The 19,396-nt window shown below is 42.1% G+C and overlaps 1 protein-coding gene and 1 long non-coding RNA gene across 4 annotated transcripts in view; one reads left to right on the top strand and one right to left on the bottom strand.

Annotated features, from left to right (window-relative positions):
- LOC138644935 (uncharacterized) overlaps positions 1–15,208 on the top strand; it is an 89,593-nt gene extending 74,385 nt beyond the window's left edge. Inside the window, exons 2-3 of the long non-coding RNA XR_011314690.1 lie at positions 720–825; positions 15,072–15,208. This is a non-coding gene — a long non-coding RNA (uncharacterized lncRNA). The remainder of the gene's footprint in view (positions 1–719; positions 826–15,071) is intronic.
- Positions 1–19,396, bottom strand: part of OSGEPL1 (O-sialoglycoprotein endopeptidase like 1) — a 116,986-nt gene that overhangs the window by 79,017 nt on the left and 18,573 nt on the right. For all 3 annotated transcript variants that reach the window (XM_069733868.1, XM_069733866.1, XM_069733867.1), the window contains exons 2-4: positions 17,405–17,620; positions 10,569–10,956; positions 1,213–1,417 (exon numbers count right to left, since the gene is read on the bottom strand). In XM_069733868.1, coding sequence (XP_069589969.1) covers positions 1,213–1,417; positions 10,569–10,956; positions 17,405–17,604 — 793 coding nt within the window. In that variant the 5' untranslated portion in view covers positions 17,605–17,620. The remainder of the gene's footprint in view (positions 1–1,212; positions 1,418–10,568; positions 10,957–17,404; positions 17,621–19,396) is intronic.

Here is a 19,396-nt window from a genome sequence, read left to right as displayed (position 1 = left end):
TGGCTACTTTGAAGTACCTAAAACATAAGACATATTGTCAGTTGTTTCACACTTTTTGTTAAGTATAAGTTAAGTATATAATTCCACATGTGTTAATTCATAGTTTTGATGCCTACAGTGTGAATTTACAATTTTCATAGTCAAGAAAATACAGAAAAATCTTTTAAATGAGAAGGTGTGTCTAAACTTTTGGTCTGTACAGTATATGACCTATTAATATGCATTCTCCAGTGTGATTGAGAGCTTTGGCGAACTGCTTCATCAATCCAAGTTTTATGTGTAAAGGGAGGAAAGACCATGTCCTTCCTATCCACAAGAGGATCATGGATGACATTCTTATCGCCAGATGCCAAACTCTGTCGATGAGGCCATTCAGTTTTCACCCAATGCTCTGCTGTAGCTCTACTGTCCAGTAGCACAGAAAACAAGGGTGTTATCATAACAAATGGGAATTATGCATGCTCAAAGAAAACAAAGATATTCTCACATTAATTGGGAGACTAAATGAAAACTAAATTTACCTTAGTGAACCATATAAACTGGCACTTTTCATACACTACTTATATTTATCATGGAATTCTTGAAGATCGGCTATATACCTGTAGCGCAAAAACGTGATGTGATAGAGAAATTATAAGATCAGATTTGAATTCAGCACCCTCAAATTAGTCTAAAACTGTTCTTAAAGTCCATGCCAGAAATTTTTTTTTTTTTTGCAGACCGGTATAATCTTATCAGCGTGCACACCGAAAGTCACTAGAGCGGAAGTCGCCGACACCTGCGCAAAAGATCGAAGAATGCAGCGACCGTAGAAGGGAAGATTAGGTATGCATTTCTGTAGGGTGCAGCCGATGGATTCCAGGGCCATAACGGACGTGCATGGGGGGGGGGGGGAGCGGGGTAGTATTATAATGAAGACCGAAGGCAGAGATTTCTAACAGCACAGCACGCCTCGGAGCCTGGAAGAAATCATTAACAAAGAAAGAATATAACATTTCTCAGCAACAATTCCATTAATATGAGGCATACAGGTAGCACTAGTGTAACATTTCTATTACCTGTATGCCCATATTAATAGTCATATACATCCCGGGGGGGTCACAGATTCCCTTTTAACTAGACAATTGAAACTGCTTAGGCACATTTGATATGGATTGGAACAAATGGGAGAAAAAAAACAAAACACAAAAATAAACACAAAACCAAATATACCTTCCTGATCCTCTAGTTTTTTAATAAGGTGATTATAATGGTTGCGCAATCCAGCAAAAGAAAAGCTGCAGTCTTGGTAATGTGCCATTGGAGGATTGTGGTTGATAAATCTCTTTTCGCCAAACTGAGCCAAGTACTCTATGGACTGTCCGCCACTCAATGAGGAACATTCAGCAAGTTGGGACAATGAGAGTCTTCTGGCCACCTAAAGAGAAATGGTACATAGATGTCAAAAGACATTTTTGTATTATTTCCACATAATTAAAGTTCAGGTCACATATGTCATTGTACTATACTATATTATTTAAATAAAATACAGCAGTAACAATTTAATGGACCACTCCAAAGTTTTGTTTTTATTGACTTTTCTGTTACCTAAAAGTGATGTGTATAAAATGTGTGCATTAAGTTGCTTACCCGTCGCTGTCCTCTACCATTTGCAGTTTCGCTCTGATTGTCTCCTGCATCAAGTGTCAACAATTGAGACATTTCAGCTCACTCTGCGTCTTTTGTGTTGGCAAGATGTTACTTTCTCAATGCAAGTCTGTGAAACTTAGAACAAGGCTTTCATAGGAAATGAAATAATGGCCAAAACCCTGAGCTGTGGTCAAATGATGCAGCACAGGACCAAAACAGCGTTGGAAATGGCAAAAGACAGTGACTATACACTACGCACATAGTACTGATTGGTATCAGTGGGGCAGTAAAATAAAACAAAAAATGCTGAAATGGTTCCTTTAAGTGGTTTTACCATAACAGTAAATACATTATGTGCAAAAGGTCTTGGAATAACAAACTTTTAAAATACAATTAATATTCAAAACTACATTTTTTCTATTGTAGGCTCTACTATATAGCCTGATTATTTTCTTATTATTTGCTGCTAATAGTCTATCAAGTAGCAGGGTTCTCCTGCACTGGTCGAGAATGCACAGATGTTTTCTGCAATATGGGTGCTACCTGGTTTGCTCACACAGGGTATTTTTTTTAACAGAAAACACCTTTGCATGTGTAAATGGGGTGGGAACGCGAATATGTTGTTCATCAATGCTCTACGACACTCGCGACCAAATATCGCCATCTGCTGACCACACCGAGTAAGGTGGAACTAGAAGATGGAGGAAGCGTTTTTGGAGAGATGAACTTGAAAGGGACACCAGGTCAGGTGGTAGCTGTGGCACAGTTATTTAAAAAAAAAAAAAAGTTCTGAGTGAGATGGCAGGTGGCACTAGAGTTGAGCGAATTTTTCAAAATTCTGTTGCGATTATAATCGGCGGCGAATATTGTTTTTGCAATATTCGCTGAAGGAAGCCGAATGTCATTGGAGTCAGTGGGAGTAAAAATGAACGAATATGTTCTGAAGCGATCATCAAACGTAAATTTGGCAAGAATGAGGTACGAATGTGGCAAGAATATGGCAAATTTAGATTCGGCGACCAATTCCAAACATACTCGCTCAACTCTAGTTGGCACCAACCAGTGAAAGAGGGAGGATGTGTGAGCGGTGGAACGCAGAAGCAGAGCGGCCGAAGAGTGGTTGGGGACTGAGACAAGCGGAACATCGTGGCTCCAGCACCGATGTCCAGACTACGACGATCAATACCAGGAGACAACAGTGTACTGGGCTGTTACTTTCAGCATAGACTACGGTACAGGGCACGGGTCTAGTTACAGGCACAGACAGAGTATTAACTGACTTTTTGCTGAGGACTTGCTGCCTAGCGGGAAATACCAGTAAATCCCGCTAGTGCCAGTATAGTAATCAGAGACAGGCATAACATAGTGAAAGACGCCCATGGAGTTAAACCCTACTAATATAAAATGTTGCTCACTCAAGAGATAGACAGAATAAGACACTGAACATGTTGAATGTTGTTATCACCGTTATTGCCAATATTGTGTGATTTGTTATCCTGTACCCGAACAACTGCCGGTTTCTGAGTGTTTCATCTCCGTGACTTTTTCACACATGCTTGACCTGTTCACACATGCTATCAGCATGCAACTACACAAACTATAGCTTTAGAAGAAAATAAGAAGGCAAGCAGTCAGGCTATATAGTCAGTAGCTTAGGAGTGTATTATGAGGTCCTGCAGCTGAGAGGCAATATGAGGTTCTGCAGCAGCTTAAGTGTGTATTAAAGGGAACCTCTCACCAGCAAAAACGCCATTAACTTGCAGATATGGGCTTAATCTGCAGGTTAATAGCGTTACTGACCTTCCTGGCGCCTGCACATAGCTGAACGTTGCGGGGAGAAAATTAACTTTATTTTCCCCTACAGCATTCAGTTTCAGTCACAGAGTCGGCACCAGCGCTGGTGCAGTCACGGCTCTGAGTATACAGAGCAGCAGCTGTAACTGCGCCCCCAAGCCCTGACTGACAGCCGGGTCTAATGTAGAGACAGGAGACAGTGTCAAATTGCAGTCGTGGCTTACTATACTCAGAGCGGTGACTGACCAGACTCCACCCCCAAGACTGAAACCAAATTCTGCCGGGGAGAATAAAGTACATTTTCTCACCACAGTGTTTGGCTACGTGCAGGCGCTGGGCAGTTTAGTAAGACTTTGAACCTGCAGATTAAACCCATATATGAAGGTAAATAGCGTTTTTGCTGGTGACAGGTTAAACTCCTTTCTGACATTGGGCATAATAGTACGCACATTTCAGACTCCCCGTTTTGTGTGGGCTCCAGCCCATGGCACAAGTATGAATCATGAAACAAGCCTACAACCTGCAGTAACCACCGATCGACCAAACCGCTGCATGACCAGCTCTACCCTCACCTACTGTATCCTCACCCATCCCTTGAAGATTGTGAGCCTTCGCGGGTAGTGTCCTCTCTCCTCCTGTACCAGTTATGACTTGTATTGTTTAAGATTATTGTACTTGTTATTATGTATACCCCTCCTTACATGTAAAGCGCCATGGAAAAAATGGCGCTATAACAATAAATAATAATAATAATAATGAAACATGTGAATCCGTCCTTTCTGCCATAAAATGACCCCACCCACATGTAGTAAACTATACACTACTGCAAATCTGTGGTCAGGAATCTGAACCTAAAATTGCAATCAAAACCTTAAATATCATTAAACTCCTATCTCCTTTTATTTTTTTTTTATTTCTCCTCATCTTGTTTTAGACCTTTCCCATCTATCCTGTTCCCTTCTTACCCACATTTTTTATTCCTGTACCTAACCTTAGATTTCTTTCCCTTCCTGACTTGTCCTTGCCTTGTTTCTTTATTGCTGTAAAAGTTATTTATCTCATAATGTTTAAAACATTTAAGCATGAAAAGGTTAGAGTAGCTTATTGCTGTGTATCCATAATGAATATAGCGCCTACAAATATGATACACAGCCAGATGTACGAAAAACAATATGTTAATTTATTAAATACATAATTAAAACACACAATTGCAAAATAATATGAAAAAACGGAAAAAGGGGTAAAAGAACCTCATGGAATGCATAAGCAGGGGTAGTTAAAAGTCAAGGTCAGCAAATGTCAAAGTGACTTTAGTGAAGCACAATGTGTGCACATGATAAATACATGATACATAATATATTGCTCAAATAAAATGCAAATACAGTAGTTTACATACAGTAGGTGTTAATTAAAGTGTTTATTAATGGGTCCAAAATGCCCACTAGTAAATATACACAATTGTTTGCACTAAAGCATATAAGAGCATCAGATAAATTGGCAAAGAGTGACCAAGGTAAGAAGATAAATACAACAGATGGTAACTGAGTGGAAGTGTACTGACCCACTGCTATTGCACCTGCCCAATGCGTGTTTCACTGATGGCTCAGTTCCCCGTTGCAGCCATCGATGAAACTCAAAAGGGCAGGTGTAATAGCAGTGGGTCAGTACACTTCCACACACTTACCATCTGTTGCATTTATCTTCTTATCTTGGTCACTCTTTGCCAATTTATCTGATGCTCTTATATGCTTTGGTGCAAACAATTGTGTATATTAACTCATGGCCATTTTGGCCCATTAGTCCCTTTACCACCGAGAGTGGTTTGCATGTTAATGACCGAGACAATTTTTACAATTCTGACCACTGGCCCTTTATGAGGTAATAACTCTGGAAAGCTTCAACAGATCCTGGTGATTCTGAGACTGTTTTTTTTGTGACATATTGTACTTAGTGGTAAAATTTCTTCAATATAACTTGTGTTTATTTGTGAAAAAACTGAAATTTGGTGAAAATTTGGAAAATTTTGCAATTTTCAAACTTTTAATTTGTATGCCCTTAAGTCAGAGAAATATGTCACACAAAACAGCTCATAAATAACATTTCCCACAAGTCTACTTTACCACAGCACATTTTTTTAAACATTTTCTTTTCTTTAGGAAGTTATAAGGGTTAAAAGTTGACCAGCGTGTTCTCATTTTTATAACAAATTTTACAAAACCATCTTTTTAGGGACCACACATCACATTTGAAGTCACTTTGAGGGGTTTATATGGCAGAAAATACCCAAACGTGACACCACTCTAAAAACTGCACCCCTCAAGCTGATTAAAGGGCCACTGTCACCCCCTCCAGCCGTTGTAAACTAAAAGAGCCACCTTGTGCAGCAGTAATGCTGCATTCTAACAAGGTGGCTCTTTTAGTTTTAGGTTCAAGTATACCCCATATAAAGCGTTTTTATACTTAGCCACAATTCCTGTCTCTAGCCAGGGAGGCGGGTCCTCACTCCCCAGCTCTAACCGCTCCTCTGCCGTCACTCCAATCTTCCTGCGCTGCCCCCTCAGCGCTGTGTACGTTTCAAAACCGGCGCCTGCACAGTGTACTGCTGTGCTGCGCAGACGCAGTAAGCTCTGGCCGTCTGACGTCCCAGCCAGGCTTGCAGACTGCGCCTGCGCGGGCATTGCGGCCAGCCACCTTTGGAATCCCCGCCCCACACTGTGCATAATGCATAACACAGTACGGGGCGGGGATTCCAAAGGTGGCTGGCCGCAATGCCCGCGCAGGCGCAGTCTGCAAGCCTGGCTGGGACGTCAGACGGCCAGAGCTTACTGCGTCTGCGCAGCACAGCAGTACACTGTGCAGGCACTGGTTTTGAAACGCACACAGCGCTGAGGGAGCGGCGCCGAAAGCGCAGGAAGATTGGAGTGACGGCACAGGAGCGGTTAGAGCTGGGGAGTGAGGACCCGCCTCCCTGGCTAGAGACAGGAATTGTGGCTAAGTATAAAAATGCTTTATTTGGGGTATACTTGAACCTAAAACTAAAAGAGCCACCTTGTTAGAATGCAGCATTACTGCTGCACAAGGTGGCTCTTTTAGTTTATAACAGCTGGAGGGGGGTGACAGTGGCCCTTTAAAACCACATTCAAGAAGTTTATTAGCCCCTCAGGTACTTCACAGGAATTAATGGAATGTGAAAAAAAAACATTTAACTTTTTTCACTAAAATGTAAATTTAGACTAATTTTTTTTATTTTCACAATTTTAACAGGAAAAAATAAACCCCAAAATTTGTAAAGCAATTTCTCCTGAACATGCCGATACCCAATATATGGGGAAAAACCCCTGTTTAGGCACACGGCAGAGCTCGGAAGAAAAGGAGCACCATTTGACATTTTCAACACAAAATTGGCTGGAACTGATGTCTGCCATGTCGCGTTTGGAGAGCCCCTGATATGCCTAAACAGTGGAAACCCCCCACAAGTGTCCCCATTTTGGAAACTAGACCCCCCAAGGAACTTATCTAGATGTGTGGTGAGCAGTTTGATCCCCCAAGTGTTTCACTAAAGTTTATAACGTAGAGCCGTGAAAAAAAAAAAACAACATAATTTTTCCACAAAAATGATTTTTTAGCCCCCAATTTTTTATTTTCCCAAGGGTAACTGGAGAAATTAGACCCCAACGTTGTTGTGCAATTTGTCCTGAGTACGCCGATATCCCATATGTGGGGGGACCCACTTTATGGGTGCATGGCAGAGCTCAGAAGTGAAGTAGTGACGTTTTGGAATGCAGACTTTGATGGAATGGTCTGCGGATGTCATGTCGCGTTAGCAGAGCCACAAATGTGCCTAAGCAGTAGAACCCCCCACAAGTGACCCAATTTTGGAAACTAGACCCCCCAAGGAACTTATTTAGATGTGCGTTAACAGTGGCAATGTCCAACAAGTGCCCCCTTTTTGGAGCAAATCTACTGTTTCCTGGTATGCAAATTATATATTGTAGTGGCATACGTGAGTTGTGCAAGTCAAAAATGAATTTAGTAGTGCATGGAGGTGTGGTACAGTCTGAAGCATTCTTCCATACACAGGTCAGGTTTATTGAGGCAGGTGTCGCATTGATAAATGGTGTCCTTGCGTACTCCCCTTTTGTAACACACTCCTTTTGCGACTTTCCTTTTTTCCACTTTGAGGGACCTTCCCCGGGAAATGTTGACCTGGTAAGATACGAGCATCTTCAGTTCTGGAAGTACTGCGGCCCACTCCTTCCTGATCTCCAAAGATTAAGGTCTTGATCACTCCCTCCTGGAACTGAAGGTACGACGTATCGGTCTGGCCTGCACATCGTGACAGCAGGAAAGCGTTGAGCATTGTCATCTGTACGATGTGCACAGCCAGCTTCTTGTACTACACCTTGGCCTTTCTCAAAGCACTGAACAGCTGGAGGAGTTGATCAAAGAGATGAACGCCCCCCATGTTTTTGTTGTATCCCAGTACACAGTCCAGTTTGCAGACCTGTGCAGAGGTACCTCGTACAGTGCCGAGGGTGCTACCATCACCATGTATTGTGGTCAAGAAGACATCTCTCTTGTCCTTGTACTTGACCACCAGAAGGTGGTGTCTACATTTGAAGAGTGGGATGCTGGAATAAAAGTTATCCGTGTAGAGGTGATAACCTCTATCCAGCATTGGGTGCACCAAATCACACACAATTTTCCCACTCACCCCCACAACAGGGGGCATTTAAGGGGTGCTGGCTTCTTCAGGATTCCCATGTGAGAAGGACCAGGCCCCAAAACTGCATCATTTCAACTGCGTCTACAAGAGACCAGTTAGAAAATGATGAATCGCGGTTTTGTGCCAAAAATTGATGGGCGTACAAATTAGTTTGGCCCACCATGATGCTAACAAAATCCTCAGAAAAAGACTTTGAAAAAGTCTATTTCTTTGAGGCCAGTGGTGTTAAACTTGATTCCTGATTGTGTCACAAAATCAGGAATCAGTGGTTCATAATTTTTTGGGGGCCAACATCCATACGGGGTCAGTAATGGGGGGTACTGGTTCATCTTCTGTCCTGGGACGTCTGCATGGCGGTTCAGCAGCACCTAAGAAGGAAGAGAACGACGAGGAAGAATCTGAAAAATAAAGAAATGTGGGATCCACTCCCTCGCTATCAGTGTTGGAGGCAAGGAAAGCATTTACCTCCTCCACTAAATAACGTTTTTGGGACGAACGGGACGCCTTTTTTATTTATGTGGTGATTGTGTCAGTACTTTATTTAGTTGTGTGTGTGTGTGACATAGTACTTGGTGTAAACTTTTTTGTTTGAAAAGATAAAGCTAAAAAAGCAGCAACCAGGGAGAAAAAAAGTCAGTGAAAAGAAAAGTGAAACAGCAGACACAAGCTTTGATGAATGAACTCTGCACTAATCAAAGCTCGACGGCTGCTGGATGTGCGCATGGAGGTGGCAAAAACGAAAAGTATGTAAAACAGCAGACACAAGCTCTGATGAGTGAACTACATCACTAATCAAAGCTCAGCAGCTGCTGGATGTGCATACAGAGGTGGCGAAAAGGGGGGTGAAAAAGAAAAGTATAAAACAGCAAGCACAGGTGCTGATCGGTGAATTGTGTCACCAATCAATGCTCAGCGGCTGTTGGATGTGCGCACGGAGGTGGCACAAAGGATGGGGGGATTGGGGTGGATGAGGTGAGATCAGGCAGGGATCAAAACACTAAGGGTGCGTGTCCACGGTCCGGATTGTCGGCACTTTAGACGGACCGGAAAACCTGCTCCGCTTAAATGCCGCAAGATAAACAGACATGCTACTATCTAAAAAGACATGCCGCATGTCTGTAAACACAGGGCAGCCGGATGTGTGTTCGCACGCAAAGTGGAGACGAGATTTCATAAAATCCTCTCCACTATGCTGTAACATCTGGGCGCTGCGGGTTGAACCCTGCGGCTGTACGCAGACTTCAATCCGCAGCTAATTCGGATGTAATCTGGCCAGTGGACACATACCCTTATAATTGTTGTCTCTCTTCTTTCTTGTCTTCTTTTTTCTATGTTCTTTGTTCTTCTTTCTTCAGCAGTGAGGGATTGTGGTGTCACAGGCTTCTGTGGTACCACAAGGCTCAGCACAGTGCAGATCGTGTAGCATGACCTCTCTGCAGAAATCCTCAGCTACTGTGAGGACCTGCAGTTCGGTCACAGAACGGTCACACCGCTGCTGTGCCCTGTCATTTTTGCAATCGATGATATCAATCACACCAATCAGAGCTGGCCCTGGGGACGCTGGCGATGCCAGGCACCAGCCTAGGATCAGAGTTCTTACAGCTCCGATCCTAGGAAGGTCACAGCCAAGTCACAGTGCGGTCTCACCGCGGCTGTGCCCTGAGATTGGCGCGATCGATGTAATCGTTGATTGTGGCAATAGAGTGGGTCCAGGCCATGCCTGGCGTTGCTAGGCAGCAGCCTATGATCGGTGCTTCTGGAGCACCGATCCTAGGCTAGCACATCAGTGTTTCAGGCAATCTGATTGCCTGAAATACTGAGAAATGCTGCGATTGGCTGTTCAGAATTGAGCAGCCAATCACAGAGATCATGGTTACGGGAGGGGGGCGACACCCCCCAGGATGATGACACCATCTACCAGGAGGTAAGATGGCACCAGAATTTTAATGCATTCACCGCGATTTCGGTCGCAGTATAACATTAAAAAAAATGACGTAATATTCCGTCCATAGTCAAATAGGCCCAGGTCACATGGACAAAACATTACGTCCAATATCACAAAGGGGTTAATAAGCACTTTAAAAAACACCTATGTAAACTATTTGCATTTTATTTGAGCAATACATTATGTATCATGTATTTATAATGTGCACGCATTGTGCTTCACCATAGTCACTTTGACATTTAATTACCCCTGCTTATGCACACCATGAGGTTCTTTTTAGTCCTTTTTCCGTTTTTTCATATTACCGTACTTTGTAATTGCATGTTTTAATTATGTATTTAATAAATTAATATATTGTTTTTCATACATTTGGCTGTGTATCATATTTGTAGGCTCTGTGTTTAAAACATTTGTCATCTGGAAACATTTAATAAAAAAATATTTGTAAGGTAAAATGAAAACAAATAAGAATACCTTGTCCAATACTTCACCTGGTGATTCATCCTGTGACTGTCCAAGTAACAAAAAGTCTGAAATACCATTAGCTACGGACAAGATGCAATGGCCTCCCGAAATTAAAAGCACCAAGAAAGGAAATTCCACTTGGTGCAATAATCGAATTGTTAATGCATGAGCTTCCATATGGTGGATTGGAATAAAGGGCTTGCTATAACGTTTCACCAAATTTAGGCTGTATGAAAGACCAACGCCAAGGCTTAACGCAAGGCCAGGCTTCACTGTTGTTGCAATGGCTGAAACCTCAGGTAGAGAGATGCCACTGGACAGAATGGCTTCATTAACAACTCTGTCAATATTATCTTTGTGAAGTTGCTGTGCCACACTTGGTATGATTCCACCAGTTCTGCAAAAGAGTTGTAATGACAAAAATAAAACACTTACAGAACAGAGAAACTTTATAAAAATGTATTTTCAGTAATACTAATTATGTAACAAGGTTTATCTACTTTATGACAATCTGTTTAATAAAAACATTACTAAAGGGTTAACCATACTTTCAAGTAACTTTTCCAAATTTTAGCTGACCTGTGTCTACATGATGAATAATACATTTTCTGGTGGCTATTTGGTATATCCTGCATTTTCATCATCAACATTATGTCCTTTATCTAAAACTGAATCTGTCAAAAACTGAACTCATGTTTCCTCCCTCCATTAACCTACCTACACTAAATATTGCCATTTCCGTGTGTGGTTCCGCCATTACTCCCCAGCAGCATGCCCGCTGTCTTGGGGACATATTTGATTCAGAGATTTCATTCACCACCTACATCCGATCACTTGCTCAGGTCACCTACACCTCAAAAACATCTCTGGAATTCAACCTTTTCTTACCTTTGACTCTACAAAAATGCTAATAGCTGCTATTATTCATTCTCATCTGGACTATTGCAGATGATGACAATGTATGTAAAGCAGCAGTGATGATAATGTATGTAAAGGGACAGTGATAATAATGCATGTAAAGCGCTGCGGAATAAGATAGCGTTAGATAAGCAAACCATAATAAATGATAAATTAAAAAAATTAAGCACGTTGAAGATGAAATGATCTCTAAAAGTGCTAAAGTTAACGATGGCACATTTCCTTTGTATTTTAAGCAAAGATATATTGTCACTACATTTGAAAAATTCCAAAAAGGAAAATGGGTCGATGCAAAGTTTGGGCACCCTGAGAGATGTGTGTGTCAGATAACTTTGACCAAGGTTTCAGACTTTAATTGGCCTGATAGGGTTCAGGCTTGTTCACTATCATTGTTAGGAATGGCCATGTGATGCAAATTTCCCAGCTTTATGAAAACCCAGCATCCTCTAAAAGTCTGCCAAAGAACAGCAGCCATGGGTTCTTCTAAACAGCTGCCCAGCACTCTGAAAATGAAAATGGTGCTGGCCCACAAAGAAGGGAAAGACTCTAAGGCAGGAGTGGGCAATTAATTTTGCCATGGGGCCGCATGAGAAATTGGGATGGTTTTAGATGGCCAGACTAATATAATTACCGTATTTTTCGGACTATAAGACGCACCCCAAATTTAAGGTGAAAATTGCAGAAAAAAAGATTTTTTATAAGATGGGGGTCCGTCTTATTGTCCGAATTTACAGTATCTTACCTGAGGGCTGGCGGTGGCAGAGCAGGGTCACAGGAGGCATGGTGTTGGCAGAGGTGGGGTGATGCGGTGTGGCGTGCACCTGAGCAGGGTCCCTTCCTGCTTAGGTGGGCGATGCCACGGCCTGATGTCCATGGGGGGTTGCAGCAGTGGTGTGCCGACGGCAGAGGTGCGGCGGCAGAGGTGCGGTATGGCGTGCGCAGGGTCCCTTCCACCGGTGAGGTGATGCAGCGGCCCGGAATGCAATGTGAGCAGCAGAGCCAGGTTGAATATGGGTGGCGGCGGCCATCTTCCCGAGGCCGCACATGCGCAGATGGAGTGCTCTGCTTCAAGGGGCTTCAGGAAAATGGTCGCGGGAGACCGCGCATGCGCAGATGGAGATCGTGGCGGCCATTTTCCTGAAGCCGAGATTTAAATCTGCAAACTCGGCTTCAGGAAAATGGCTGCCGCGATCTCCATCTGCGCACGTGCGGCCTACCGCGGCCATTTTCCTGAAGCCCCGTGAAGCAGAGCACTCCATTTGCGCACGCGAGGCCTTGGGAAGATGGCCGCCGCCACCGATAAACAGGTGATCAACCCAGTTCTGCTGCTCACATTGCACGTGACGTACAGGGCCGATGCGTATGAGCACGGGGACTTCACTCCAGCCGCCAGTGGTCCTCCTCAGAAGCGTCTGGCTGAGTGGTGCCGGGGGCCGCTGTCAGAAGTGACAGCTAGCTGGCGGGCCGTTTAAAATCATCAGGCGGGCCGCATCTTGCCCAGGTCTGCTCTAAGGAGATAGCAAAGCATTTTCAAGTTGCCCTTTCCACAGTTTGAAATGTAATTAAGAAATGACAGTTAACAGGAACAGCGGAGGTCAAGATAAGGTCTGGAAGACCAAACACAATTTCAATGAGACCTGCTCGTTGGATTGCTAGAAAGGCAATTCAGAATCCCAGCTTGACTGCAAAAGACCTTCAGAAATATTTAGCAGACTTTTGAGTTGTGGTACATTGATCTACTGTTCAGAGACACCTGCGCAAGTATGGCCTTCATTGAAGAATCATCAGAAGAAGGCCTCCCCTGTACTCTCACCATAAAATGCAGAATCAGAAGCATGCAAAAGAACATCTAAACAAGCCAGATGCATTTTGGAAACAAGTCCTGTGCACCAATGAAGTTAAAATAGAACTCTTTGGCCACAATGATCAAAGGTATGTGTGGAGAAAAATAAGGGAACAGAATTTTAGGAAAAAGAACATCTTGACAACCATTAAGAATAGGGGTGGATCAATCATGCTTTGGGGTTGGGTTGCAGCCAAGAGCACTGGGAACATTTCACGCGTAGAGCAAAGAATGGATTCAATGAAATTTCAACAAATTCTTGATTAAAACATAACACCATCAGTAAAAAAGCTGAAGTTGAAAAAGGATGGGTTCTACAAATGGATAATGATCCTAAATACATATCAAAATCCACAATACACTACCTCAAAAAGAGAAAGCTGAAAGTTTAACAATGGCCCTAAGAGTCCCCAGACCTGAACATCACTGAAAATCTGTGGCTGGAACAAAATAGCAGTGCATACAATAAGACCCAAGATTCTCACAGAATTGGAAGAATTTTCCAAGGAAGAATGGATGAAAATCCCTCAAACAAGAATTGAAAGACTCTTCTCTGGCTACTAAAAAAGTCTACATGCTGTGATAATTGCACAAGGCTGTGGTAGTTCGGCTCACTTGGCTGCACATGGAGGTAGTCACGGGAACACTGCAGCTTTAAACATGCACTTGGTTTATTAGACAAGGCATAAACCAAGTTGAAGCACAAAGTACACACGCCCTCTGGGCAAAACAGCAAAACCAAACAAATTGGTAGCACTAAATTTAGTTCCTGCATTAGTGGAGATCAGCCCATTCAGGGTTAGCAAGACACATGGTTCAGGCATAAACAAATACACAAACCACTTCTCTGGAGTGTTCCTCTCCAGCCACTCACACACTCCTCCTGCATTGGGGGCCAGCTACTTAAGCCCCAGACCATGTGACTCCTCCGCCCATATGATTGATCACATGACTGTGACACCACAGAGGTCCTGTCAGCAAACTGAAGGACGGTGCTGGCTCTGCAGGTGGAGCTATGGTGGACATCCTCCCACCCACTCTATGGATGTCTACATAAAACCAGCACATTATGCAACTTAGCTTAATCCTCACAGCACGTAGTGTTCTGGAGGAAAATACTCTGGGCTTTACATCACTGACGCCATTAAGGCTAGTGACACAAATCTCCCCTCCAGTACCTTACCAGTGACTTTGTCACAAGGCGTACTAACTTGCTACTAGGTATTAACCATGCAGGGTGCCCAAACTTTTCCATTGGCCCATTTTCCTTTTTTTGTAATTTTTAAAACTTAAAAAAATGATTTTGTCTAAAATATATAGGAAACTTGTCATTTTTAACTTTACCCCTTTAAGAGATCATTTCATCTTCAACTTGCTTATTGTTCACAATAACAAGGGGTGCCCAAAGTTTTACATGCCACTGTATAACTATTCCCATTTTGCCTTTACAACATTTTCTTCCAAATCTGGTCCCTTGTATCATCGGCTTACACCCCCCCATGCACTTAATACCCCTCTGTATCTGTACTGTACACCTACTGGCTGGTGACCAGTTCATGCAGTGCTAGGTGAATACCCTATTTATTATATTGATGGCTGGACCATACACGACAAGCATTTTTTATCATATACCTTTAGTATCTCCACTATTTCCTTATATTGTAAGCTTGTGAGCAGGGCTCTCACTTCTCTTGGTATCTGTTTAATGTGTTACTTTGTAATGTCTTTATTGTCTGTACATGTCTCCTCAGAAAGGAAAAGTGGTGTGAAATCATGAAATCACAGATGCACTGCTCTATATTGGAAGTGAAGATGCTACCATTACTCCACGTGTTTGGAAAACATGCACTTTTCCCAACATGACTATGATTCAAAACCCTCATCTAAGGCCACTGTGGCATTTCTGAAGAAGAAAAGGTGAAAGTGACTCAATGACCAAGTATGGTCGGAACTCAATATAACACCTATGAGGAAAACTGAAAAGATAAGTTGGGCATCACTCTCCATCCTGCATCCAGGAAATAAAATACGTTTTTCTTGAAGAATGCAAAAGATAAATGTTGCAATATATATCGCCAACTTGTTCATTCAATGCCTGGAAAACTTGGTGTTCTCCTTTAAAATTATAAATCTGGAATGCTTCAACGGATCCCACTGATATTGAGACAGTTTTTTATATACTGTACTTCATAATAGTGGTGTTATTTGTTTGATATGACTTGCGTTTCTTTGTGAAAATATCGGAAATTTGGTGAAAATGTAGAAAATTTTGCAATTTTCAAACTTTTAATTAAGAATTAAAATTAAAAAAAAAAAAAAAATAAAAAATTAATTTCAAGAATTAAATTAGAAAGTTAAGTTACACAAAATAGTTAATAAATAAAATTTCCAACGTTTAATTTACATCTGCAGAATTTTTCTTAACACTTTTTTTTTTTTGCTCAGAAGTTACAAGAGTTAAAATTTGGTCAGACATTTCTAATTTTTCCAACAAAATTTACTAAATCATTTTTTTAGGGGTCACATTACGATGGAAGCTGGTATAGATAACTGTATGCACTACTATATAGGGGTGCCTGGGTAGTATCCCACACTATAGGTATATAATAAGGAAACTTTGTATTACCCAGATTATTCTCATCATGTATGTCACACTGTTAGCCTAGTGGCTTGTATCATATTTGATTGCCTTATTTATAATACGGTTGAATCACCTCAGGTTTTCCTCGATGTATAACTATACTGTCTGACCACGCTTCCCCCGTCCCTATACATAATTGTTATTAACTTTTAGGGGTGTTACTTTCACCAATATAACTTGTCCTTTTCTCTTCTCCTCTAGAGTCAAATGTACTAATAATAAGGACATACTTCATCCTATATGGTTTCTCCACCCCCGGTACACTGTAATCTGTACCACAGGATCACATCTTCAAATATTTGTACGTGCGCTAGTTATCATCCGCTGCACCCATGGACCGCACTCTGTTACCCTGGATCTTATATCGCTATTTTGTCTGCCTCTGCCGTTATTGCCAGTATATGGTTCACGCCCCTTCTCACTGAACTGCATACACTATTTCCTCCGCTCCTGTGATAGCACCGCCCAGTATGGATCACAGACCACATGATCATCCACGTCACACAGCCTGCTGGAACGCACCTCCTGGAACGCACATCCATTAGCTTCCTGACCACCCGTTTGTGTATCCCCATTGGCTACCACAGGTACCCTTAGTCCCACCTCTTCCCCTTTTCTTTTTGCATGCAGCGCCTTTCTCTCCACAGACTAGCGGTGGACACCGTGTTCGCTAGCGTCACTGCTCTACACAGCGCTCTGCCTGACAACAGGTTAGTTCAATCACGGCCACTATGGACTTTATTTATCGCTATCCGGACTTTGCCTTAATTCTGTGCATCCATTTCTGCAGGCTCTAACACCGCCATACCTCACCTCTTATAAAAGTTTCTGGTATGTTACCTTTGATTGTCTCAGGTGTATAATAGTTATGAATATCTTAGACTTAACCCCATCATTTCCTTTTATAATAGATCTAGTGATCGTACTGAATACCACTGACGATTTTCAGCAGAGTTGATTTACCCTACACTGGTACGTGCTGCCGTATACTGTCGATTCATGACGTGTGCACATACCCTCAATGCACAAGCGTGGGATTTACTGGACGATTGCTGTGACATTGGGCAGTCCTAGCAATCAATCAGGCTGCGATGGGCATGAATAATTTGAAGTAGACCATGACTGGAAGATTAGAAAGGCCATCCGTTTGACTGAAAGACAAGGTGATGCAATTGCCTGAGAATAAAAAGTGTTTTTCACATTGCATCACTAACAAGACATTGGAGGCAGTTTAATATCGAAAAAGGATGTGACTGGTTCCTTATGAAGAACTCTTGTCCTTTACATTGTAAGCCCTCAAAGGCAGGACCTATATTCTTTTCTACCAGCTCATCACTCAGTAAACCTGTAATTACTGTACTCATTTTATATTATTAGGTATTTTACATTACCAAGAAGATATTTTCTATTCATTGTGTATATCATCTTTCCACATTTACTCACTTTAGATGGACTTCTTTCTGAGAGTGAACAGCCTCTCCCAGTATTTTACCATTTTCATCAACAACAGCGGCTCCAGTATCATCACAGCTTGTTTCTATTCCTAGAACCACTCTTTGGTAGTTCACTAAAGACAGAACAGAAAATGTTCGTTTTTTAAGCGTCCAATAGTTTTTGCAGAAATTGCAGAATGTTCTACTCATCTTTCAAAGTAAGATTCTGAAATAAAAAAAAACACATAAAACACTTTTTAGGTGGACAGTTTGTCTCAAACAGCAAGTTGCCAGCACTAAAGGAGCTAAAACTACCATTCCCTTGTTTCGGAGTATGCCTCGCCTGCACTAAATTGAGAGCCCGTCTCTGTTATATCTGTATACCTTTTGACAGACTGAAGCCGGGAAACAGAGCCAAAAAACCAACTTCAATTCCTGTAAAGTGTCTTAAAGGGAACCTGTAACATCTTAACAAACTATCAACCTGCAGATATTGGGGTTGATTCATCAAAGCTTTTCCATCAAAAACTGGTGTAAAATGGAAGCTGAGCAAACTATTGGCGACTTTTTGGCATTTTCACGTTAGCATGAATCCGCTCTGTTAAAATGGGCAGAGCTCAAATTCATCCAAAGATACTGGGTTTTGTACTCCAAAAATACTGCTCCACATTTCTGGCACAGTCACATGCCACCCAGAACACGCGCTGAATTCATTAAGTGGCATGTACTTCTTATTGAACTCGGCATCTTCTACTTCAGAAAGATTGGCGTAGTGCAAATATGCACTATTCCAGTCTTAAAAGGGTTCTCAAGGAATGTAATTAAATGGCCCAGTCACATCATTGAAATGTCGTCCTAGTTATCTGTCAGGACAGGCTACAGTCTGAATAAACACAACTTGCAAGACCTGTGTGGCAACTGACAGATTCATTGATCCATCTGTGAGCTGACGAGAAATGTGATAGAAGATTAAATATATCTTTTAGGCTGACTGAGCACAATTTTTTATCCCGGCTCACTCCTCTGCGCCTAGTAACAAGATATATTTCTTCTCCTGTCACACACTAATCCTCAGCTAACAGAGGTATGTGTGCTTACAATACAGCTCCTGCCAGTTGAGACACAGGACAGGAGCAGTGTTGCTTTAAACTACAGCCCATTCTGACATGGGCTGCTGTTTGAATTAGGTGACAGAGGCTATTTTATTAATTTCTTGAAAAACCCTGTTAATGAATCAATCCTATAGACTTAATCATCAGGTTAACAGCATTAGAAAGGATTTTGATCGCTTTACTGAGAACTTGGCTCCCAGAAGAAAAAGAACATGCTGCGGCACTTTGACCGACAGTTAGCTCTGCACTGATGCACTGCAGAGCTTACTGTTGCATCCACTGCTCACAGTGTTCGGAGTAGTGACTGCAGCTGTGCCAGCATGGTTGAATGACTTACAGGTGTTGCCCCATGAAAAAAGTACACTTTAGTCATTAGATCTTGGAATAATAATGACTTCCACAACTGGATGTGTTAAAAAAAAGTTTCTGTGCTGAGATAATCTTATACAGTGCCTTGCGAAAGTATTTGGCCCCCTGGAACTTTTCAACCTTTTCCCACATATCATGCTTCAAACAAAGATACCAAATGTAATTTTTTGGTGAAGAATCAACAAGTGGCACACAATTGTGAAGTTGAACAAAATTTATTGGTTATTTTAAATTTTTGTGGAAATTCAAAAACTGAAAAGTGGGGCGTGCAATATTATTCGGCCCTTAAACTTAATACTTTGTTGTGCCACCTTTTGCTGCGATTACAGCTGCAAGTCGCTTGGGGTATGTCTCCATCAGTTTTGTACATCAAGAGACTGAAATTCTTGCCCATTCTTCCTTGGCAAACAGCTCGAGCTCAGTGAGGTTTGATAGAGATCATTTGTGAACAGCAGTTTTCAGCTCTTTCCACAGATTCTCGATTGGATTGAGGTCTGGACTTTGACTTGGCCATTCTAACA

Source organism: Ranitomeya imitator, chromosome 7, assembly GCF_032444005.1.
Source record: "Ranitomeya imitator isolate aRanImi1 chromosome 7, aRanImi1.pri, whole genome shotgun sequence".
NCBI lineage: Eukaryota > Metazoa > Chordata > Amphibia > Anura > Dendrobatidae > Ranitomeya > Ranitomeya imitator.
The sequence above is the reverse complement of the archived record's forward strand: the minus strand, read 5'-3'. Positions and strand labels throughout refer to the sequence as shown.